At 53.7% G+C, this 23,600-nt stretch overlaps 7 protein-coding genes across 7 annotated transcripts; 3 read left to right on the forward strand and 4 right to left on the reverse strand.

The window, feature by feature from the left end:
* Nucleotides 1–3,339: 3,339 nt before the first annotated feature.
* Nucleotides 3,340–3,724, forward strand: PG986_007071 (uncharacterized protein; the record flags this gene model as incomplete). Its single annotated transcript, XM_066843293.1, has 2 exons — nucleotides 3,340–3,572; nucleotides 3,658–3,724. 2 exons carry the CDS (start codon nucleotides 3,340–3,342, stop codon nucleotides 3,722–3,724), a joined length of 300 nt encoding a protein of 99 aa, XP_066699405.1.
* A 642-nt stretch (nucleotides 3,725–4,366) lies between these two features.
* On the reverse strand, nucleotides 4,367–6,138 carry PG986_007072 (transporter; the record flags this gene model as incomplete). The annotated part of the gene is made up of 5 exons (XM_066843294.1): nucleotides 4,367–5,341; nucleotides 5,397–5,559; nucleotides 5,614–5,819; nucleotides 5,894–5,938; nucleotides 5,998–6,138. 5 exons carry the CDS (start codon nucleotides 6,136–6,138, stop codon nucleotides 4,367–4,369), a joined length of 1,530 nt encoding a protein of 509 aa, XP_066699406.1.
* A 4,200-nt stretch (nucleotides 6,139–10,338) lies between these two features.
* PG986_007073 (uncharacterized protein) lies at nucleotides 10,339–12,669 on the forward strand (the record flags this gene model as incomplete). The annotated part of the gene is made up of 3 exons (XM_066843295.1): nucleotides 10,339–10,363; nucleotides 10,457–11,166; nucleotides 11,227–12,669. The coding sequence occupies 3 exons, from the start codon at nucleotides 10,339–10,341 to the stop codon at nucleotides 12,667–12,669; spliced, it is 2,178 nt and encodes a 725-aa protein (XP_066699407.1).
* A 406-nt stretch (nucleotides 12,670–13,075) lies between these two features.
* On the reverse strand, nucleotides 13,076–14,342 carry PG986_007074 (uncharacterized protein; the record flags this gene model as incomplete). Its single annotated transcript, XM_066843296.1, has 2 exons — nucleotides 13,076–13,694; nucleotides 13,909–14,342. 2 exons carry the CDS (start codon nucleotides 14,340–14,342, stop codon nucleotides 13,076–13,078), a joined length of 1,053 nt encoding a protein of 350 aa, XP_066699408.1.
* An 838-nt stretch (nucleotides 14,343–15,180) lies between these two features.
* PG986_007075 (uncharacterized protein) lies at nucleotides 15,181–16,069 on the reverse strand (the record flags this gene model as incomplete). Its single annotated transcript, XM_066843297.1, has 2 exons — nucleotides 15,181–15,755; nucleotides 15,820–16,069. The coding sequence occupies 2 exons, from the start codon at nucleotides 16,067–16,069 to the stop codon at nucleotides 15,181–15,183; spliced, it is 825 nt and encodes a 274-aa protein (XP_066699409.1).
* Nucleotides 16,070–17,919: 1,850 nt separating this feature from the next.
* Nucleotides 17,920–19,442, forward strand: PG986_007076 (oxalate decarboxylase OxdC; the record flags this gene model as incomplete). Its single annotated transcript, XM_066843298.1, has 3 exons — nucleotides 17,920–18,282; nucleotides 18,359–18,698; nucleotides 18,751–19,442. The coding sequence occupies 3 exons, from the start codon at nucleotides 17,920–17,922 to the stop codon at nucleotides 19,440–19,442; spliced, it is 1,395 nt and encodes a 464-aa protein (XP_066699410.1).
* Nucleotides 19,443–19,921: 479 nt separating this feature from the next.
* On the reverse strand, nucleotides 19,922–21,864 carry PG986_007077 (sulfate permease; the record flags this gene model as incomplete). The annotated part of the gene is made up of 6 exons (XM_066843299.1): nucleotides 19,922–20,125; nucleotides 20,184–20,399; nucleotides 20,468–21,047; nucleotides 21,142–21,404; nucleotides 21,433–21,451; nucleotides 21,533–21,864. 6 exons carry the CDS (start codon nucleotides 21,862–21,864, stop codon nucleotides 19,922–19,924), a joined length of 1,614 nt encoding a protein of 537 aa, XP_066699411.1.
* Nucleotides 21,865–23,600: the final 1,736 nt, after the last annotated feature.

The following is a 23,600-nucleotide window of genomic DNA, read 5'->3' on the forward strand; positions in this document are numbered from 1 at the left end:
AACAGAGGTCCGGGTCATGGGATGGGATTGGGTCATGGGCACTGCTGTAGGACAATAGAGGCGAGTGAAGGAATTGGACATCCGATCAAGCATAGAAGGCAAGCAGCCGCATCATGGCTTTCCCGCCTGGCCTGGGTACATACTTACTTGAGATAAGTCACGGAAGCCTTGTCCCCAGACCTGCAGAGCCAGCCAAGAAGGGACAATATAGGAGAGAGACAGAAAAGAGGAGACGCAGAGACTGAAGGTATCATCTTGGTGTTTGGAGGTGAGTCCCTGTACAAACGCTTTAGAGCCCGGCGAGTCTGCCTCTGGTTACACACGGGCTGCGATCGACCACGGTCGAAGAGCCGTGACATGCATATTGACGCAAGGAAAGCGAGCGGACAGGGGAATCATTCTCGCTTTGGTTCCTTTGGAGGGCGAGGAATTGTCTGCACACCTGCATATGAGCATCTGGTATCCCATCCAACGCCACCATGCTGGTCACTGCCCAAAGGGGCAAGGGCTACATGTACATGGCTGGTAGATGAGCTCCTCCAATGCTACCTACCTCCTACCTACCCGGAGCGAGTGCTGTGTGGATGGGATGGCATCTTGCATCCACCGAGTCAAGTTGACTGTGGCATCCGAACGTACCTATGCAGCTGCGCATTGGATGCCCCAGGAGGTAGTTAGTCAGGCTGTACATACCGGAGATATCATGATCGGGCCGCCCTGGTCACCTGTAAATTGCGCCATTCTCTTCTTCCGTCTTCGTTCTTCGTTTGTTCCAAGATGGCCATCCACATGGCCTACCTTGAGTACATACCTAACTCAGACAAACAACCGAACAAAGTGGAAGCCCGGCCGTTCGTTGAGGCAAATTGCCTGCCCACGTCCTGCCTTCAAATACTTTGACCGACTTTCCAAACCAAACGAAACCAGACCGGACCAGCGATGAGATTCCCGCCAAACTATGTACAATGAATGCCGACCGCTTCTCACTTTCAAAAGCAGGCTAAGGAAGACGAGTGCAGGTAAGTCAGCATGTGGCATCTGCCAGGACCCATGGTGGTAATCATCGAATTTCACAAGATTGGTCCATCGCATGTCCATCCCGCCCCCAGCCCCCGCATCGATGACAAGAGCTGGGGAAGAAGGGCCAAGGCTGCCTGCCAGATGCGGAGCAAAGCTACGAAGTACGCCTCGCGTCTTCATCGGTTGATTGAAAGCACAAGAGGAGGAGCAGTTTGCTGTGATTACATGCTACCTACTTGCGATGGCCATGTCAACACCTCGCAGGTAGGGACCCTTGCTTGATCCGACACACATCCGACACGACACATCCAGTCGGTCCATGACAACCAAGGAAAAGGGCGAAAGGGGGGATATGATCGGGCATATACCACCGCACCTCTGGAGAAAAGTTTTTCATTGATCAAATCGTTCCTTGCCTGCTGCTGCTGCTGCTGCGGCGGCGGCGTGGTACTGCTGACTGCCATCATACATGTACACAGCATCCTACACGGTGCATTGCTATCCCAATCATGGGCTGTTTCTAGCATTTCATGGTCATGTATTCTGCGGACTAGTGCGACATAACCAGGTCCCTGGACCAACCATGTATCGCCGCGGCATGCATCCCCTAGCGCATGTCGTCAGCTGGGCCGCCGTCACTAGGGGTGCTGTCTGCTTGAAATCAGTATGGGATGCTGCAGACCGACGGGACGGCAATGGGAGGCACGGGGAAGCAGTCTGTTTTTTTAATAAGGCTCTCAACCCCCAAGCACGAGATCGAGAGATGAGAAGCCTCCAGCTGCTTTCAACGCGCGCCCGGATTCGGAGACGCAATTTCCAATCTCACGACGATCCTTCTTCAACCTGATCACCGTACCGTCTTGCCTCCCTCTTTGATTCATTCGCAACTGGGTTTGCCCTTGCCTTTATCTCCTGGCATACAGCAGTTACTTGTTTTGGGTATGCCGACCGACATGGTGTTTACGGTGAGAGGAGACGTCCAAACAGGTCTGGCTCGGCCGTTTGACGCTTAGACATTGCCGTTTGTGGCGTCTCATGAAGAACCTCGCATCATGCCATTGGCCCGAATCGTGGCTTGCCAACTTGGCAGTGCTACTCTTCCTACCAGGCCGTATATATTAACTGCATATTCATATCGTATGCCCACATCGGATCCTCGACCTGACCCAAGGCATCCATCCATCCATTATCACAGCCGTGATGTAGGTGCCCACGCCGTTTTGGGTGACTGCATTGCGATCCTAGTAAGTAAGTAAGGCGTTGATCCGTTGCCAACAAACGACAAGCATTGACCATGGCCGTATCGGGTAGTCGTTAATTGCCACCTGAGCTCGACCTTCCTCGGGGTCGTACAAACATGTCTCGAGAACAGAGTCGAGTTTCGGTACGCAGATTGGCCACGACGCAAGGCCAAACGCGGTCTGGCATCCCCTGATCCAGATCAATCTAGATTGGAGGAGCGTCTCTTCACTCGGTCGCTCGCCCGACACCATGCTGTTTCTGCTCTCTTGTCAGGCCATTTGCGAGGAATGGCGCTTCCCTCCCATGCACGACGAGGCTCAAGGGAAGCCTCCTTACTTCGTATCCCCTGCTCGTGACATGATTTATTATGTTTCAGACCCCAATGCGGTCAGGAGCAAGTTCGCCACCGTCGCAAGCCGCTATCGTGGTTTACATCGCCTTAGACTTGATTAAAGTGCTCATATGGCGGACAATTCCCAATAACTATCGGAAATTCCACGAGGGCATTAGAGACCCGGAGAGCCTCGCCAGCCTGCCGCGTGGAGTGGGCAGTGATAGAGTCGAAGCACCCAGCCCCGACCGGAGCTATGCATGTCGCGCCTCCAAACTTCCCAGAGTAACTGAGACTGTACATGAGATTGGAGTCTATCAATCAGCACAATTCGGCCGCCTTGCCGTATAATGATCCTGTCAGTGGGTACCATTAGGTTATCATGCAGATAGCATATAAGGTAAAGATATCTCGACAATGAGCCCACGAGAGGTTCGCGGAAAGAAAACGAACATATTTCTAGCAACGACGACCTTGGTGGCTGTGATGATGTAAACCATTCTGGATAGGGATTTCTGGGTAGAGACTAGAGACCTAGCAGTTTCGAGTCTGTTATACTTACCCACCAGTTAGCTTGCGAAGGCCCTCCCCTGTTACTAACCCCCTCTCTCACACAGCCGTAAGAGCTATACGATGCGAGAAGTGCTTGTGAGCCAACGGGGGTATGCCATTTGGAGATTTGCATGGCTGAACTTTCTTGACCGCAACCCAAGCCCATCGACAGTGCCTTCTTCCATGACGCCAGCATGGCTCTGGCGACCCAGCTCACCCAGAACTTCACGCGGATACCTAGTGCCGCCGACGCCCCGGGTTCGCTCAGAGTCCCAAACGACGAAAAGCTCGACCCCAGAGTCTATTGTCCTCTGGCCTGCAGCGTGGTTCAGATCGTCATTGTGGGATTACTTGAAGCCCTGAAACAGAACAATACGATTCCGCTGGAGATCCCCTCCGAACAGCTTGCAGAGGAGTCCTTGGTGCCGTAAGTTCCACCGACTGTCTCCGTCTTTCCTATTCCTCTCCCTTTCACGGACGGATTGTTGGTATTGACCGCACTGATTGAACAGATGTATCGCGAATTGCGAAGACGCACGTCAGAAGGGGTGGAAGCCAGAGCAGCCACAGCCACAGTGAGGCACGTAGGGGAATCAGCAAAAAGGAAAGCGGCCTATGGTACTTATAGCCAGGCGAGTCGTTGGTTATTATATAGTCCCAAGTCTGTCCGATTCCTCCCCCTACCTAGAACATGCCGGTATTTTCAGACCCTATGAAGAATGTGCTCAACCATGGGCGTAATTGCGGTTTAATAGAGCCCGCATCACAAGATCATTCAACAAATAACATTATGACCAACTTGAGGTCATCCCTTCCCTCATTTGCTGAGTTTCGACGGAACAAACCTTTTCACCCATGGTCGGCTTCTAATGTAATATTGTGAAAAGTCCCCGGGCATTACTATTCATCAAGGACACATACACAATTCGCCACGCTGAAGAACATGATACAACCACGTTGGCGAATGACAAGATTAAGCAAATATAGAGCTCAATTGAATCTGTTTATGAGATCGCCCACAATTTTCTGCACCGCGCGTTTGTGGCGAACTGGTGACCTTGCCAGGTCTGAAGGTGTAAGATCAACGGTGCTTCTCTGTAGAGTCTTAGATCTTTCTCCTCATGAATACCAAACACGGGCATGCATCAATTGAACGTCCAACTAACTTCTCACGGCCGATTTTACCCGAATATCCGAACCCTTCCACGCCCAAAACGTAGCTCAAAGCGTGTAGATGAAGTCGGGGCGACGGTCGCCGAGTAGATCGATTTCCTGCTCCGTCTTTCCTTCTATCAGGTAATCGCGCTTTCCCTCTCGACGCTTCCTATTCTCGATGCGCAATAATGTCGTCATGAGAAGACTACCGCCGAAAAGGAATACGATCATGTAGGCAAGGATCACTGCATGACCTTCCACATACCGAGGTTGGTGGAAGTAGATATTGGAACTGACGATCCCGTTGAGATTGCCCCATCCAATCACGAAACCGAGCACGACACCTCGCTTATAGACACCCTCTATGTTGTTCGCCATCCAGCTGATGGTATTGGAGATGCATGGGTAGATGCCAAGCGCCCCCAGGAAAGTGCCTGCGTATTTGACGGCGGCGTTGTTGGATCCGACCATCATAGCAAACCCAGCAATGCCGATGGCACTGACAGCAATGTTGCATAGGCCACGCTGGCGTGTGCGGTCGGCGACGAACCCAATGATGACGGTGAGGATAGCGGCGGCCACGTAGGGAGGGACACTCATGAGTTGAGCGCGGACAACGTCCTTCCCGTCAGCACCGCTCCAACCAAGTTCGGAAACGATTGTGGGCAAGAAGAGCGAGAACGCATACAAGGGCATATCGCAACCCATATATATCGCCATTCCAAGCCACATCTTCCAGTCCTTGATCCCATCCCACAAGTACGAGGGTTTCCAGTCCTCGTGCTGGGCTGAAGCCTGCTGGTCCATCTTAAGCCGTCGAACCACACGAGCACGATCCTCGTCACCGAGAAACTTAGCATCGTCGGGGAAGTCATGAACCATCCAGAAGGAGGCAACACCAAAGCAGACGGTAAGAAGACCTTCGAGAATGAAGATCCACTCCCAGCCCTTCTTGCCACCGATACCATCCATATTCTCAATGGCAGCGGCGAGAAGGCCACCGAAAGAGCCAGAGATGGCGGCGGCAGAAAAGAAGATTGCCTACAGAGTTAAGTGAGAAGACTGGTCCCATGGCACATGTGCTAGCGTGACTCACGGCTCGAACGCCAAACTCCGACCGCTTGTACCAGCAGGACAGGTAGTAGTTGACTCCAGGGAATAGGCCAGCTTCTGTTAAGCCAAGGAACCAGCGGGCAGCCATGAGGCCAGACCAGTTGTAGACGAACCCCATACCCAGCATCGAACAGCCCCACAGGACCCTAGACCCAGGGCTGTCAGCATAGCACCACACGAGACCATCAGCAGCTGCTTACATGATAATGGGTATGAAAATGGAAGGACGGAGCTTCTTGAGGAGGACATTGGTAAGCGGCTCAAACACCGAGTAGGACACGAAGAAGATGGTCAAGGTTGCGTTGTAGGAGGGCGTAGTGAGGTTGAGATCCGTGGACAGGCCCGCGATTTTGGCGTTGCCTATGTTTGTTCGATCTAGAAACGCCAGCAGATACAATACGCAAAGCTGTGGAGTTCATGTCAGCCTTCGACCGTGACCCAGTGGTTTACTACAGATTGTGCCGTTGTTCCCACACTTACCCAGGGGATGAGAATCCAGTCTAGACGCCAGACCAGAGCGCGGTCCTGTTATTCTTGTCAGTCAACCTGTCAGGTGGTCTCAAGCCCAGTCACGAGGTTCTCACTATCTTTTCCCTTTCTTCAGGCGACAGGTGCGCGTCTGGGTCATAGGGTGATCCATGGTTGTATCCGCCGACTTCTGGTGAAGCATCACTCTCGTGGCGGGAGGAGACTGCCTTCCCTTCGCTCTTTTCGAGGTCACTCATCGTATGGATGTTGAGCCAATGTATAAAGCGTGCCCCAGGAGAACAATTGTCGAATGGTCTTGATCCCAGTCGAAGCCAAGGCGCGCAGTGACAAAAGCCCGCAAAGGTTCTCGTAACTAGAGTCGAATGGTTCCCGCCAGGTCCACCGCAGCGCGCCGGAAGTTAAACTTGGAAGAGGATTGATTGCCAGTCCAATGTGGGTACGCAGTGGGTGTTGAACTGTGTGCTTATATATAACCCCTATGTGGGTTTACGTATACAAATATATGAGAAGAGCCTCTTTGCAGAATTGCGAAGAGGGCGTGGCGAAAATGCACAGTGAAGAAGGACAAGAAGAAGAAAATGGTACGGTCAAGATACAGGTGTAGAGTTGGTGAAGGAAGTCCCACGGCCGGGTGTAGGGTAGATATTTGACCTCAGGCAGGATGGGGTTTGGGAGAGAAATGAATGATCGACATCTGAAATATGAACGAATGAATGAACGAAGGGAGAGAGTCCAGGTATGTGATTTCTTATCCTGGACATGGACCTGGACTTGGAGGGAGGGGGTGCGTGTGTGGTGCTCAAGGCGGAAGGAGCTAAGTACCTCACTTTTTCCTGCATACCTTCCAATATTTACCACATCAATCAATCGGCACATCCATTGCATCTGGCCCCAGGGGACACACGCCACACACCATGACATGGCTGGTCACAGCCTGCCTCCTTGCAACAATCAGGAACCTTCACATCAATCGCCCATGTCGTACTTATTCAGTTGATGTGCATTGCATCCGCCTAGGTACTTCGTCTCAGTAGTTCCGTCCCGCCACGAGGACTGTTGAGGGAGCTACGGATGTTTGAGCCTTACTTGTGAATGCGGAATCGATATCTTCCCTACTTACCTACCTCCTAACCTTAGTCCGGCTCGATACTCGGGCTTCAACAATGAGGGGAGTGGCATTCATCAAACTTCTTATTGCATGTATATCCGTCCTGCCAATCATCGTAATTTGTTAGGCGAGCCCTGTCTCCCGCACAGGCAACGCAAGTCGGAACCTACGATTCGGAGTGGCCGTCCCGCCGTCGCTGTCGGTTCTACAAGGCGTCGGCTCGGACGCCGTTGTTTGGTGGTAGCTGTTCGTAGGCAGGCTCGTGTCCCGTCTGTTTTCCCCATCACCAAGCATCATAGATCACCCCGCGGGATAGCCTTAGCTTGAGGCATAGCCCTTGGCGCGGCAAGCTTTAGACAAGCCGGGCGACTGGAGATCGTAGCAGTGCGGGGGGCTAGTCTACGGCTCTCGGGTCAGGTAGGACCCGCAGGTAGTACTCCTACCAGATTGGTACTGTATCCAAACCTAGCCTGCCGAGAGGTGTGAATTATGAAGTCATCTTCAACATATACGAAGCCCCCTTTTGGAAACCCAACGAATCCCCTTTGGTCAATATGTGCAACATCCCACCCTCTCCGCACCCAATGCCATGATTGCAGCAGAGACTGTCACATGGGTGTGGTATCCCAAGGATGTGCGTAAAATGGCCGAAGGCTGTGCTTGTGCTCCCCCAAGCTCGGGGTACAAAACGCAAGCATTGCTCTCGAAGGCGTACAATTTGCGTGTTGTGTTATATTCAAAGATATATGTAGGCCGGTAAATAACAACCAGGGCCGCCAATTCGCCTGGAGATCGGCCGGCTCGTTTTCGCCAAAGTATATATAGATTCTCTTGATGAGAACGATACATTGACGGCCATCCAAAACTTTGCTTGCTCTTGCGGCCGAAGCATCGCTACCAAGACATTGGGGTCTTTCCATGGCCTGAATCCGATGCCTCCCACAGAAGCCCGTCGGCAAGGCTCTGTCGTACGAGGCAACAGCCAGGTCCGCAGTGACTGTCTAGGTAGGTATGTAGTCTTGGTCATACAGATCGCTGCAGTGCTGCACAGGCAACCTGTCAACCTCCTGCCAAGTAAACAACAAGCACCAGATTCTTGCGGAATCACGCCGGCCTGGCGAGAGACTCAGACGAATCACACCCGAGGCACTATGCCTGCGAGCAACTAAGAGAAAAGCCCCTCGGAAGCAGCACGGCATGGGCAAGCGCCATACATTTAGGCCGAGCCCTGGAGCCGTCGAGTAGACCCGGAGCAAAGCTAAGCAGGGGGTGCCCAGTTATGATCCCCGTCGTCCACCATTGTATGTACCCCGCGCGGGACCATTTACTCAGTGCTGTACTAACGTAGCATGCAAGTAGTACTAGGTACGCTATCAGATAGGACCTTGAGGGCTGCCGGAGGGAAGAGCGGAACCTACGACTCGGCAATCAATGCCAGCATTGCGATTTCAAATAACTCGTGCCACTCGAATCGATGCAATGCTATATCGAATCGAGAACGACTGAAGCTAGTGCGGAGTCTCCGGAAGCCGTCATCGTTTTCTTATCCACAACCGATGCTGCTGCCCGTCTATCCTGGTGCCCAATTGCAACCTTATTAGGAGGGACTGGTGGGGACCGCATCTCGTAAGGACGGGTTGCTCTGGCAGGTGTTCGTTCTTGAAGATGCACTATCCCAGCGATTTCTTCTCCGGCCCCCCTCTTAAAAAGATATTCGAACGAGGTCTAAACGCCCCTGAGCCAGCGCCCACGAGCTCCCCCAGGCTGGTAACACTCAATTCCACGCGACGAAGGTGACTCGAACCACTTTCTCGGCGCGTGGTTTTTTGTAGCACAGCCGGGGTTAAGGTATACCATCTGACTCACCCTGGCTCGCCGTAATCTGATTTATGAGATCAGGCAAGACAAAAAACGTACCGCTGTGCGGCTCGTAGGGACTTACCGGCCTGCCTAGCTCACGTACGGAGATACATTGCATGGAGAACTGTTGGCGCTGTTCGCGAGTACGAGTAGCCCCCGGAAACAATATACCGCACCCTACACGACGGCGATGCGCTGCAACGATACCGTAAGTTCTAATCGAACCCAACTCACCAGGGGCTCGTTAAGCTGAGCTGTATATCCATTAGCATCTCACCCTGGCCCCCTTTAGATATAGAAATAGCCACGAAGGGTTCGGGTGGCCACATGGTCGCTGCAGTTATGTCACGGTTGCAGGCTTTAGGCTGTTGGTTTTGTGAAAGCTGAAAGGCTTACGCCCGCCGGAGCTGTACGAGCCAGAAGAAGAAGAAGAAGAAAAGAGCACCAGATGGACGGGCGGTCGCTCCAGCAAGCGACGGGGTTGTGGATGGTAATATCTGCATGGAAGCTGAGGAACGCGTAGAAGGCTTGGCAAGAAGCAGGGATGTTTCAGAGGCATGTGGTGAGAGGCAGGAACCTCGACCAACAAAGCCCAGTCCATGAGCCGAGTTGCACTTGATGACAATCTGGCGCCGGCTCTGCTAGCGGCCGGCACGGGTCTTCGAGTCTTTCGAAATGGAGCTTCATGGCCAACAGTCTTTCTGGGTCGGTGGCAGATTGGCGAGGATGTCTCGGCTATTGCCTCTAGCAACGAGGCAAACCGCTTCAAGATGAAGTACGAGGCAAAGAGGATTATAGTGCCTTGAGACAGATATCCCAGCCATCGCGGGCGATCAAAAAAGGGACGGAGCCCATGGGCCAGCCACATGGAGGCATGGGGCATGCCGGTCGCAAGAGCTGGACAATGTTCATCTGTGCCGGGCCCGGTTCCGAACAGTTTGTCTGTCAAACTACGGGTGCCGGAAGATGTTCCATGCGCATCTTGACTGTACATCAAAATATATCTGAGTTGCGCAATAGTCCATGTGGGTGAGAAGCGGGCCTCTCAACACGTATCAACAAATGGCGCGCGTTATAGCCAAATGACGCTGACGTCCGATTGCTTATGAAGTATCAAATCTGGAATGTGAAGACAGAGCCCACAAAGATCTCAGTCAGCACAGAGGAACAAACACTTTTCCACGTGGCAAGCATATACCACCCGACTGTTTCAAGTTGCTGCGTACACCCGGGTTTTTCAAAACACCTACCAAGCATTAAATTGATCAACAAATTGCAGCCGCCAAGATCTGTGACCCTTGGGGTTTAGGTAGATCTCTCTTTAGCGCAGACCGCCCCCCACCCAGCCAGCCCGTCGTTGGAATTGGTTCAGCGCTCGCCAAAGATCGATCTGTTGTGAAGCAAAATCCGAGCCTCTTCTCCCGCCGGTCCACGCTCCTCTTTTGTGCGCTTTCGGCGACCCTGAACCATGACGAAAACCGTCTGCATCATCGGTAAGCCGGTTCCTTAGCCACTTCTTCCCTGCTTGTAAATCCCATACTCGCGATCGCAATACGCCAATACACCCCGACTCACTCAGACCTCAGGCGCCGGACCTTCGGGCTTGGTTGCAGCCAAAACACTGCTGCACGATGTGGCTCCAGCAACCTTCAAGGTTACCATCTATGATGCGCAGCCGCGGATAGGTGGACTATGGCCACTGACCAAGGACGATGCCGCCGGCCTAGTCCATCCGCTGATGGTGGCCAACCAGAGCAAGCACACGGTGCAGTTCAGCGACCTCGCATGGGACGACAACGTCCCGCAGATGCCAAAGGCATGGCAGGTAGGACAATACCTCAAATGTTACGCAGAAAGGTACGGAGGTGCAGATGTGAGGCTGGGCCACAAGGTCGTCCGGACCGAGTTACAGCAGGATGGCGCCTGGAAGGTTGAGACCGAGTCGGAGGAGGGGCCGCAATCTCACACCTACGACCATCTGCTTGTCACGACCGGCTTCTTCGGCAAGCCGATCTGGCCCGACTATTTGTCGAAGGAAGCTGAGGTTCCCATACTACACAGCAGCAAGTATCGGGATTTGAAGGGCCTTCTGGCCAAAGGGAACCAAAAGGGGCACAAAATTCTAGTCGTTGGGGGGCAGATGTCAGGCATCGAGATCGCCGGCACCATCGCCACTCACCTTTCCTCCGCGGTGCATGGCCCTGGGGAGAAGCCTTTCGAGAACCCGGAGAAGTATTCGATCCAGCACATTGCTCAGCGACCTTCCTGGGTATTCCCATTGTTCACTTCCGCCAAGGTAAGGCCCATGCCCACACCGACCAACATAGTGTGTTTCTAAGTATTTTTGTTTTCAAAGCCTGCTGCTGCTGCACCACCTTTTCTACCCTGCGATCTTCCGTCTTACAACTTAGCGAATCGGCCTCGACCCTTGACCAACAGCTCCGGACACATCAGCGTGGACTCGGCCAAGACATTCAACTCGATTTTCCAATCAGTTCTTGGGACCGACCAGGGCGAGTTCTCTCCTAACGTCAAGATTGGTGATGACCTCAGAGAACAACAGCCGTTTTTGGCAATGAGCAGTCACTATGCCGACTTTGTCAGATCCGGTTTGATATCTGTCAGCCAAGGTAAAGTGTCGTCCCTATCTGGGAACACGGCTGCGCTCTCGCCCTCAGATGAGAAGATTGAGGATATAGCCGCTGTTGTCCTTGCGACTGGCTTCGATCCTTGCCCATCCCTAGACTTTCTCCCGTCGGAAGTTCTAGAGACAATCTCATATGCTCCCTCGCACCCCAGTCTCCCAGCTGCTCTCGCTTTTCACGGGACACATCATCCTTCTCTCTCCACTCTTGGCTTCGTTGGTTTCTACCGTTCACCTTATTGGGGCGTGATGGAAATGCAAGCTCGATTCATCGCCCGTCTTTGGGCGACACCAGAACCCTCTCAAGCGTGGAAAGAAGCGCTTGAATGTGACAATTCCATTCAAAATGTAATGAATCTTCGCCCAGACCCACGTCTGGCACAGTTTCCGATGGGTGACTATGCGTTTCTGATGCAAGAGTTTGCGAAAGCCCTGGAGATGAAGATCTCGACGCCTAAGGAGACACCGCCCCTAGCAAATGGGAAGAGCATGGATATTCTCACCCCCGCTCGGTATGTGTCTGAGGGAGCAGCCCAGTCACAGATTGCCGAGGTAGAGAAGAACCTAGCGTGCACGCACGAAACCGCTCTAGGTGGCTTGACCAAGGCCAGGTTTGTCGCCCAGGCCGTCTTCAGGTCATTACTGGGGGAGTGGAAGCTGGAACGCGATCTGGTGTCGAAACTTCCATCCCACCCCAGTGGGCGCTTTGTCGGAACAGCCAAATTCCTCCTGCGCCAAGGCACGGCGGACGGCCGCAATGCCGCGGAGCAAGACGATCTGGGCATGGAGTACCTGTACATCGAAGACGGCGACTTCATGGCAAGCAACGGGATGAAGTTCCGAGCCACACGGCGCTACGTCTGGAGGTACGACGGAACCCGGGATGTGCTTAGCGTCTGGTTCGCCAAGACGGACGACAACATGCGAGCCGACTATCTGTTCCACGATATCGAGTTCATCGTGCCGGATGCCGCTGATGAGGCAGCGCAGACCAAGGGATGGCAAGCCAAAGCGAGCCATCTGTGCATTGAGGATCTCTACAATGTGAAGTACGAATTCAAGTTTCAGGCTGTCAACCTAAAGGAATGGAGAATTGGGTACTCAGTCAACGGCCCCAAGAAGGACTATACTATTTCTGGGGTATATAGACGATAGAGAAGACGTGTGTTGTTTCCCTATATACTGCGTATTCATCGCTCACCCAGCCCCCTTTTCGACAAGGGGGTCCGTGGTGTTTTCTTGTCAAGGTACATATACATATAAAGATATAGGCTACGCAATTCACATTGGAATATTTTGCCGCCAAGAAGGCAATCATAAATAAGTAAATCACCATAGGAGTATCTTGCGCTCTCAACTTTATCTAAAACAGTGAATGCAGTACATTTGTTTTTGATTGGGACAGCAGCTGAAGCCGAACTAGCTATCCATGGAATGTCCACTGGTTTGTATGATACCGGTTGGACGCAAGTAACAGCCTAGGTATTCCTGAGTCTAGAACTGGCTTGACGCCTGACACTGTGAAGTTACTCTGCGCTAATTCCCCATGTGAAATAAGCATTTAGATGCGGACCGGGACAGAATCCCTCTTAACCAGGGCGTGCCCCTGAAGGACAAGCGAGTTCTTGCACTTGCGCCGCTGAACGAAGTCGGCCAGGTTGCGTATGGTGCAGGCCCCGATCTCCGACAGCGCCTCGTCGGTGAAGAAGGCCTGGTGCCCGCAGACGAGGACGTTGTGGAAGGTGGTCAGGCGCATGAGCTCGTCGTCGTCAATGATCTCGCCCGAGTGGTCCTTGTAGAAGAGGGCGCCCTCGCCGTCGTAGACGTCAAGCGCCAGGCCGCCCAGGTGCTTCGACTTGAGCGCGGCGATGACGGCCTTGGTGTGGATGAGGCCGCCGCGCGACGTGTTGACGAGCATGGCGCGCGGCTTCATCTTGGCCAGCGAGTCGCGGTCGATGATGTGCTTGGAGCTGTCCGTCAGCGGGCAGTGCAGGCTCACGATGTCGCTCTGCGCGAGCAAGTCGTCCAGGTCCGTGTAGGTCCCGCCGCACTTTTTGAACTCGTCGTTCTCGAAGGGGTCGTAGGCGATCACTTTGCAGCCGAACCCCGCCATGATCCGCGACAGCGCAACGCCGATCTTGCCGGTCCCGACTAGACCCACGGTCTTCCCATGCAGGTTTCTAGAGTATGCATGCACTGTTAGTAATGAATCCTCAGGTTCGGTATCCAAGGACAGGCACGAGTTTATGAATGTGTTCGCATATTTAATATGTCTCTTTTTTTCATTGTCATTAAGGGGTGTCTCAGGGGTTAATGGGCCAATGTAGCCACATGACTCGTGTTTTAGGTGAAGGATCCCCAAGTTTTGAGATTAAGATATCCATTTTTGCATACCTGCCAAGAAGACCGTCCAGGTTGAAGTTGGCCTCACGGACCCGGTTGTAGGCGCGGTGGGTGTGGCGGTTAAGAGTCTGTATCAGGGCGACGGCGAACTCGGCGACGGCCTCGGGCGAGTACGAGGGCACGTTGGCGACGAAGAAATCAAGACGCTCGGCGGCTTCGAGGTCGACATGGTTGTAGCCGGCGCAGCGCAGCAGGACGGCCTTGACGCCGTACTGCGCGAGCGCCTCGAGCACGGGGGCGTCGACGGCGTCGTTGACGAAGACGCAGACGGCCTGGGCGCCCCGGGCCAGCTCCACCGTCTCGAGCGAGAGCGGAAAGTCGTGGTAGATGACCTCGATGCCGGCCTCCGGGGCGAGCTCCGCCGCGTGCTCGGTGGTGAGGTAGAGCTTGTCGTAGGGCTTGGCGCTGAAGACGGCGAGCTTCATGGTGGTTTCGGGTTTGCTTCTTGAGTAACGGTTACGTGATTAAAGGTAGGGGATTTGCTAACGAGTTCCACCAACTTGGGATCTTTTACACATAGGCTGACGATGGCGGGAGAGAGCGAAGCTTGGCGGCGTACGGTGAGCAGCAGGCCGGACAAGCGGGGCAAGCAACATGCACAAGGAACCCATATCACATCCTTACGTAGGACAAGACATGACAAGAGGGTGCAGGCTGCCAAATTGCATACACGAAAAGGCTGGTGTTACCTTGACAAACAAGCAAACATGCAAAGATCAAACGATTTCGAACAAGCCCCATCGGAACACATGGAAGGAGCACACGTACCTGAATCACTTGCACATACTCAGTAGAGTGAGCAAGGGATGATTATGCCAGGATTATTTCTTTATTTACCTAAATATATTCTAAGTACATACGCGTAGTGCGCTATGACCTAGGCAGCATCAGTAGTATCGGAAGAGTGGAACATACGGCTAATAGCAACATGGTGGTTAAGTCCATTCGCCCAAATCGACCATCTGAGGCTTCAGCTGTAAATCGTGGGGTTGTTCTAGGCCTGAATCACCTGCTGAGCCATCCCGCTGGGTTGCAGTGGCCCAAACCCCACAGCGCTGCATAACGACGGCGATCTCTTCCATGTCTCAAGCTACATCTTGCACGTGATTATCTGTAGTTGATCGATTGTATTATACGTAATCATGCTTTACACAGTTCTAACCGTATAGCTCAGACAGGTGGACTTGCTCGTACAAAAACACCCGCACGGCGCTAACTGCCCCCGCTGGCATCACAGGATTTGGTCATGCCGAACACGGGACTTCATTGATCGGCAGCCGGCCAAAGAAACCATGTGATGGCAGCAAGGAGCTTCAGTCCAGCTGCAATCCACAGAACCCCAACAATACCGACAGCATTTCGAGACAGTAGACCGCCCATGACAGCGCCAGAGAGGAGCAGGAGGGGCGCCCCCACGCGTCGGTTCCTCTCCGTGTTGTCAAATGCGAACAGTTGCGTGTCCGAGAACAGATCGCAGTAGATGCTGGTTAGTACGACACTCGTAAGCGACTTGTACTTGAGCGCCCGGCTGGTGACGGCTTGACCACAGCTCTGGAAGGCGACGAGGGCCATGGGGACGAGGACGTTCCAGCTGATGCTGTCCTTTTCGTCGGCAGCAGCGGGCGCCAACGTCATAACGCTGGCGGCGGCGATGATGAAGGCCATCTGGAGCAAGAACGAAGTGCACAACACCCAGCGCCGGCAGGGCGAGAAGCGCCGGTGGAAGCGACTGAAGCAAAAGGATCCCACGCAGAACGAGATCAGCGAGACCCCAGACTTGACCCAACGCTTCGACTCGTTAGGGGCAGCTAATCCAAGGCCGATGTACACCGTGTTTCCTACACAAAGCATTGATTAGCACGCGCATGCTCAACATTGCACCCGGGCTGCAATAAGATGCACCTGTCTGCATGGAGACGAAGGATCCCCAGGTCGATATGGCCGCACTGTCTAGCAGGCCAGTGATGATGTAGCACAACAGCAACACCACATCTGCCCAATCGCGATGGACGTCTACGGTCAGCTTCTCGCGCCATACCGAGGTTTTCGCCGCATTCCTGCTGCCCAGCAAAGGTTGCTCCTCGTCGGCGCCGCGGCGAGTAGCCGATCTGGAGTGGCTGCTCAAGGAGCCGTAGGCGCTGGAGGATGCCATGACGTAGTACTTAGGTAGGGTTTATGCAGGTAAGATCTACCTAGAAAAAAACGAACAGTGATAAGAGAAGCGAAGACCAACCGCGTTAACGATTACAGGTGAGGAGGTATTTCTCGAGGGGAATAGTCAAGTAAGTAGACTGGCCAGAGCAGACTACCGGCCTCGATAGGGACTGACTCGCGTCGATCTGACGTAGGTTGGCAGAATGATTGCATACCTGGAGATTCAAGCTTTTCAAGTCCGTCTAATCCAAAACCAGATCGCGGAATCTAGGTGCAATTCTTACCGTGCAGACTGGCAGACTGGGGCGGGCATCGGGAATTAGATGCCGGGTATGAGTATTGACTGTCCTAGTTGTTCTAGCGCTGCGAGCGATCCATTCTAGGTGGGGCAGGCCGGGCAGTACGTAAATACGTAGCAGCACCCCTGGGCTTTCTTTATTGTTACAGTTGGCCAGGGCTGACATTTCAGCTTCTGTTCAGCTGTAATTTGAAGTCTGGTGAGAGACGCGACAGAAGGTCCGAGAATCTGTTCCCGGTGTTCTTTACCAACATGGTAACAGCAAATGCCACACGCACTGGATATGCTAAATCAAAGAATGAGATCTCGCCTAATGTTCTGTCTTTTCCCAGGCCGCTCACTGTGAGGCGCAAAATTACCGACATTCGGCCCATCTATCGGCGACAACTGGCCTCCAGCAGTCTCGGTGTATCTTCGTGGCTGAAGCATATCGTGCAATGCCTATCTCGTACGAGAGTCAAGCTTTCATCGCCTGGAAAGTAAAAGGAAAGATCGAATGTATGCATCGCAGCCGGTGCTCATTGGAAAGTAGCTAGCTGCATGTGCTCACTCACGGTGTGTATGATGCAGCCAAGTGATGCATGCGGTGGTAGCATACATAAGAAGTATGTAGTAAGAGGCTAGAAACGCCTTCGGCCAAACTTCATCTCATATATCCTTTCGCAGCAATCCGGGGGCGACTAGGAACTCCTGCTAGTTCCGCAGTGGATGCCGGAACGCGCGGGTAACCATGGTGTTTGGCTGAGGCATCTGGTACATATTCTGGCCCTATTCCGGAGATATCACAACGTGGCACGACTCTTTCCCGGGTCGAACTTGGAATGCGGCAAGAAACTAGGCGCGTAGTATGCCAAGGTTCCAAGTTCCAACACGCGGCCTCCGGTTACCACGGCCGTGGAAGACCGCGTCACGGCTAACCCGGCATGACGAGAGACTGATTTCTGAGATCGCATCTGTTACAGTCGTGCCTGCGTGTTACCGGCAGACGTTTGAAGGTGTTCAAAGACAGCCGATACGATAGGTACTCGAGTACTGCATGTACCCCGCAGACCGACTGTCTAGCACCCCGCGTGGTTCTCACTGACCTAACATAATACTGTCCGTGATATGGGACACCCCAATCTCTTGTCATGATTGCCAGGATCCCAGTCCCGAGAAGACCAACCAACAGCCGAAGCTCTACCCAGTCGACCGTTCGGTTTCTACTGTAACACCCAGGCGGAGATCTTTCGGCATCCAAGCATGCGGCCTATTAGTAAGAGGGTTGAGGTAGCTTGGTTGGTGCTTCTGCAGCCTTTTGCCTTTTGGCCGGCATCCATTGCAAGCCATGACGAGGCTTTGTGTGATCCCTTGCTGCATCCCCACTCAAGCTCCAGGTACGAGACGATCGCATACGTCAACAAAGAGTTGCAGACTTGAAGTTGCTCTCGCCCATTGACTGTCACCGTACTTGATATGTAAAGTAGGCTTTAACCCACCAGGGAACCTTACCGTAGCCCCGACTTGTTTCTCTCCTGTCTGCATTCTCAACCCAATACCCCATCACCACCATGCAGCTCACAAGCTCCTTTTTAGTCCTCGGCGCGGCACTGAGCGAACTTGGGCTCGCTGTCCCGGTTCAGGACAGCCCACGCCAACGTCTGCTTGATGGCCATTCGCTGCCTGCAAACTTCGGGAAGAACAAGTCTCCTTATACCCCCGGCTTCAGGGACCCTCTTGATAAAGCAGTCGACTCGGTCGGCGATAAGCTGAATCCCCTGCCCTACCGTAATGGCCTCGGCGCTTCCGTGTTGGGCCCTTGGAACTGGGAGCGATCCCGGCAGGGTCCGGATATGGTGCGCCCGCCATCCACCGACCACGGTACCATGAATAACATGCGCTGGAGTTTTGCCGATTCTCACGTGAGGATTGAGGTAAAGTTCATCCCACGAGTCGCGAAGCGGCTTGGCCCCCCCTACTCATTCACCCACCGCTAATGCATTGCTGCAGGAAGGGGGCTGGACGCGACAGACCACTGTCCGCGAGCTCGGCTCCAGTGTGGAACTGGCTGCGGTGAACATGCGACTCGATCAAGGAGTCGTTCGGGAACTACATTGGCACAAGGAGGCAGAATGGGCTTATGTCTTGGACGGAGAAGTCCGTGTCACGGCCATCGACTATGAAGGTGGTAACTTCATGGATGACTTGAAGAAAGGCGACCTCTGGTATTTCCCCAGCGGTGTTCCTCATTCACTTCAAGGCTTGAGTCCCAATGGTACTGAGTTTCTTCTCATCTTTGACGATGGGAGTTTCTCGGAGGAGTCTACGTTCATTCTGAGCGACTGGCTTGGTACGTAACCCCAGGTATGCCCAATGCATGCGGATAGCTGATGTTGCCATAGCCCACACTCCCAAGTCGGTCATCGCCAAGAACTTCGATTTGGCACCAGAGATCTTCGCCCATATCCCAGAGAGTGAAAGGTACATCTTCCAAGGTACCAATCCCGGCTCTATTAATGAGGAGCGACCGACAGGCAAGGGGGTGAAGAAGTCCAAGTACAACTTCACCCACCGCATGCTGGATCAGGAGCCTAAGAAGACGAGCGGCGGAGAAGTGCGCATAACCGATTCCAAGAACTTCGGGGTTTCCAAGACGGTGGCCGCCGCCCATGTCACCATCCAGCCTGGTGCTATCCGAGAAATGCACTGGCATCCCAACGCCGACGAGTGGTCTTTCTTTATCAAGGGCCGCGCCCGCATCACCATCTTCGCCGCCGAAGGCACTGCGCGCACTTTCGACTACGTGCCGGGCGATGTTGGCATCGTGCCTCGCAACAACGGCCACTTTGTCGAGAACATCGGAGACGAGCCCGTGGAGATGCTCGAGGTCTTCCGCGCTGACGAGTTCCGCGACTTCTCCCTGTTCCAGTGGATGGGCGAGACGCCCAAGAAGTTGGTCGTCGATCATCTGTTCAAGGACGACCCTGAGAATGGCGAGATCTTCTGGAAGAAGGTCCAGAGCGCAGAGAAGGATGAAGTCACTCAGCCCGATGTAGACCTGGAGGAGGCACGGATTAGGGTTGATGAGCTGTAGGAAGGGTCGTACCACGGAAAAACAAGGTGGAACACGATGGCGAAAGGTTTTAATGCATACCAATCATTTCTTGTAACTAACCTGGGCAGACAGTTTCGTTGTACAATAAGAAGGCGTTTGGAGAGTCAAGATCTGGCAGGCAGACAAGCCCCTGAGTTGACCAATGCCCCGCCAATTGCTGAAATGGCACCTGCGCCTTGAAATATGTATTCCAGGAACTCAATTCTCATTGGATACCTTGAACAAATACCCCTTCCTATGGAGCTAACTTATAACCGAGACGTGGAAAGAGTTGATGTTGAGATTCCTCAACAGCAGACCTAATACAAATCGCATATAGCACGAACCTCATGGCAAAGTAAACAAGTAATCGCATTGAAACATTCCCTGAATACCTAGAACCCGAGATAGGTGACCGCCAGGGTGCAAAAGAAAAGCTAGCCCACTTATGTCATGCCAGCATGATTTCCCCAACCATTTCAAAATTTCTCCGAAACGACGGCCTCGAGCACGCTGCCCCGTCGGCCTTGCACGGCATACTCCAAGTTCAGGTAGACCACATCGGTGTCCAGCACGTCGGTCGCGGCCCCCCAGCGCCTGTCGTTCGGGTCCAGGTCTGCGAGCGGCCACTCGGCGCGGGCGAAGCGCTCGTGCACCGCGGGGGACATGCCGACGACGCGGAACTGCACCCGCGGCCCTGTAGGAGGAGGAGGAGGAGGACGGAGAGAACTTGTCGTCGACCTTGCTGTCATCGAGTTGCACCATGAGCTTGACGAAGGCGGAGCGCAGAAGGGTGTAGATGACGGACCACGCCACGGCGACGCCGATGCCGATTTCAGCAGAGACGAAGACGGTCACCCAGAAGGATAGCATTGATGCCACGAAGTCGGCGAAGGAGACTCGCCAGTAACGGTAGAAGAGCGAGACGGGGCCGAACAGGTGAACGACGGCCATGATCTGGAAGTTTTGCGTGTTAGACGGTGTACCTTGCAGTATCTAATAAAGGGGTCATGCATGCAGCTTACAATAATTGCAGAAAGGGTGGCCTCGGGTAACCAAAAGAGCGCCGGCGAAAGGACGTATATGGTCAGGAGAATGAAGCCGGCCGTAACCATGCCGTTGAGCGGGCTCTTGACGCGGCACTCGGAGTTGACCGCCGTACGGGACATGGCACCGTTGATCGGCATCACGCTGAAGAAACTGTTGATGACGTTGGTGAAACCGAGATAGTTGAGCTCCTGAGTCTGGTCGATCGAGTAGCCATCGCGTCGCCCAAACGCTTTGCCCACGGCCAAGTGCTCCAGGGCACACGCCACCAGCGGAGCAAAGGCCCGGGAAGCGACTTTTATGAGCAGCTCCATGTCGTGGGACTTCGGGGCCGCGATCCCCTGAGTCTTGACCTTGGTGGTGGACCAGAGAGGCTTCGCGCCACGGTCCTTGTTGACGAAGAAGCTGACGAGAGTGAAGAGGACCGTGACGAAGACGGCGCGGCTGGACGCGACGTACTTGATGACGAAGTTCTTCTTGCCCCATGTCTTGCCCATCTTTTCGAGCGCGAGGAGGATCGCGACAGTTCCGAAGCCGATGGCGCATGTGGGACCGTCCCTATACGCACACAAGAAATGCCATGTCAGCTATTTTCAAAACCCGAAGATACGGGGGAAGACAAAACGGAGCAGGGGGGGAGAGAACTTACCACTTAGGGAGCCTCTGCAGCACGTATCCTATGATGCTGGATATGCCGTCAGGGGTATCGCTGAGACCGACCAGGCTTCCCAGTTGACCAAAGCCAATGGTCAGGGAGGTCGCAGATATGAAGCCTGTGAGCACAGGGACCGAGACGAATTTCAAAAGGAAGCCGAGCCCGAAGAGGCCCAGCACCAGGTTGTACGCCCCGACCATGAACGCGACGGCGCTGGCAATGGCCGTGGGGCTGTACTCGGCCGACAGATCGTGGACAATCTCAGAAGTCAAAAGGCCCAAGACAGACGTCGGGCCGAATGAGAGGTCTGTATCACGCATCGTCAGAACCGCTCGTAATATGTGTTACGTCGTAACCACCATATGAGACGAATGAACGCACCTTTCACGTCCCCATCAGGACGGCCATGACGGCGGGGATCCAGCCGGAATACAGCCCATTCTGGATCGGTATTGTGGCGATCTTAGCGTAGGCGAGGCCTTGAGGGATCAGCAGCACGCCGATCGTCAGACCGGCCATGAAGTCCTGTATCAGCCAGGAGGGATGGTAGCGCGGGAGCCATTGCACGATGGGGAACTTGTCGAGGAGGTATTGCCCGGCCGCGCTGGGGAGCTTGGGGGCGCCGACGACGACGAAGCTCTTGACTCTGTTGGTGGTCGTGTCGGTTCGGACGACGTCCTTCGTCCATTCGACCTCCTCGCCCACGTCCAGTCTCGCCATGGTCTGCCTGATGTGTTGTCGCTGAATTTAGGAAAAGGGGGGAAAGAAGCGTACAAGTTCAGGCACTGCCGGCTCAAGAAATGAAAATCTAAGGGGCTGGTTGAAGAAATGGAGTCAAGATAGCTAGCTGTTCAATGGCATGAAGGACAAGTCTCGAGAGGTTCACAAGATGTGGACGACATGGTGATATATAACAGTATGTCCCGATATGGCGATGCGTCTCTGGTCGAGGCTGTGGCTTATCTCGATTACTTCCCGATGGGAGACCCGAGTCCTGCCACTGCTTCCATGGCCGAGTCAGACGTTCGTTGGTAGAAAGTCTATGTTTGGTATGCGTTCAGTCTAGGGTGACTTTTCTGCTTCTAACATGTAAATGTCTCCAATAAAACCCATGATGAACGGCTGGTCCTTGTTTCTGTTGATTAGGAGGGCCATGTTGGCCAATGACAAGGGCGTTTCATTGGACAGGCTGGCTGACAGTGCAAGATGACTGCATCTGGATAGGGGTATGCTGCCTCTGATCTGCCAGGTTCTACCTTTCTCTGCATCGAAAGGGCCGGTGGGAAGGCCCAAGGGTACCGAATTCATCCTGCTAGCCATCCACCATATAGATGCGCGAGGGTTGGTCCCCCGATCTTTGGTATTCATGCAACTAGGTAGAGTGGAGGAGGGGCCGTAGACGCGGGTCCGGGGATAACCGGCATCCTAAGCCTTACGTCCCATGACGGGGACAGCGACGAGTACTCGCAGTTGAATGCGGGGATACCCTGTATGGCATACAGGCCGCTTACGGACCCCAGGGATATCCGGTAATACTAGCGGGGGTCCCGTGAAAGACCCCGGGGTTGATCCCGGGAGGTCGAGCGAGAGAAAAAAAAGGGGGGGCACAGGCAGGCAACGGGAAGGTGAGGTACCAAACGCGGACAAATCCAACTTGGTTCGACAGAGAGAACGAACTATCACCTCAAACCATCAATGTCAATGGGGGTTACATATTTGACCAATTTTAGAAGCACACTTGCCTTGCGGGCTAAACCCATCAGACGCCAAGAAATGCGCGAGTAATAATCACAATCACAATCACACCATACCACAGATGCTAAAAACCATCGACTTCAATAGCAATAACGGATGCTGACATCGATCGAAACAGGTGCATGTACAAGAATAAACTCCTTCCCGGCCGTCATGACATGATCCTCGAGCCCAAGGACGGAGGAAGCGAGCATGACGAGGGCGATCATATTGGCTGCGCATCGGAGATATACCCGTTTTCGTCCCTTCATGGGATAATAAGCTTCTCCTACCCGCGGCCCCTGTCATTGCGGCTTTTTCCTGTTCCGTTTCATGCACTAACCGGTGGCGGGAAGTTACGGTGTTGAAAGGAGACCACCTTCACTCGCCGCGTTTCAACCCACACAGGCCCTAGGGCGAGAGGCTGTACATATTACTGCCGCGGCATGCAATAGTGTTTAGAGTTTGCTGATGGCAGATGTCGGATAAGGGCTATCGGTCTATAAACGTCCCCTTTTTAAGGTTAAACCATGGGTAATTAACAGAGGTCATTAGCCACTATACAGATGGGCTATACCGATCCAGAGTATAATTAGCATCTCAACCACCAGAGCATACTAAACAAACAGAACACAAGGCAAGCCAACAGAAATTGTCGAAGAACAAGGCACTCCCCGACCTCACCATACGCCAGCTACTGTGGATCTACAATGAGTGCGGGT

Source organism: Apiospora aurea (assembly GCF_038362705.1).
Source record: "Apiospora aurea strain CBS 24483 chromosome Unknown utg000005l_segment0_segment0, whole genome shotgun sequence".
NCBI classification, from domain to species: domain Eukaryota; kingdom Fungi; phylum Ascomycota; class Sordariomycetes; order Amphisphaeriales; family Apiosporaceae; genus Apiospora; species Apiospora aurea.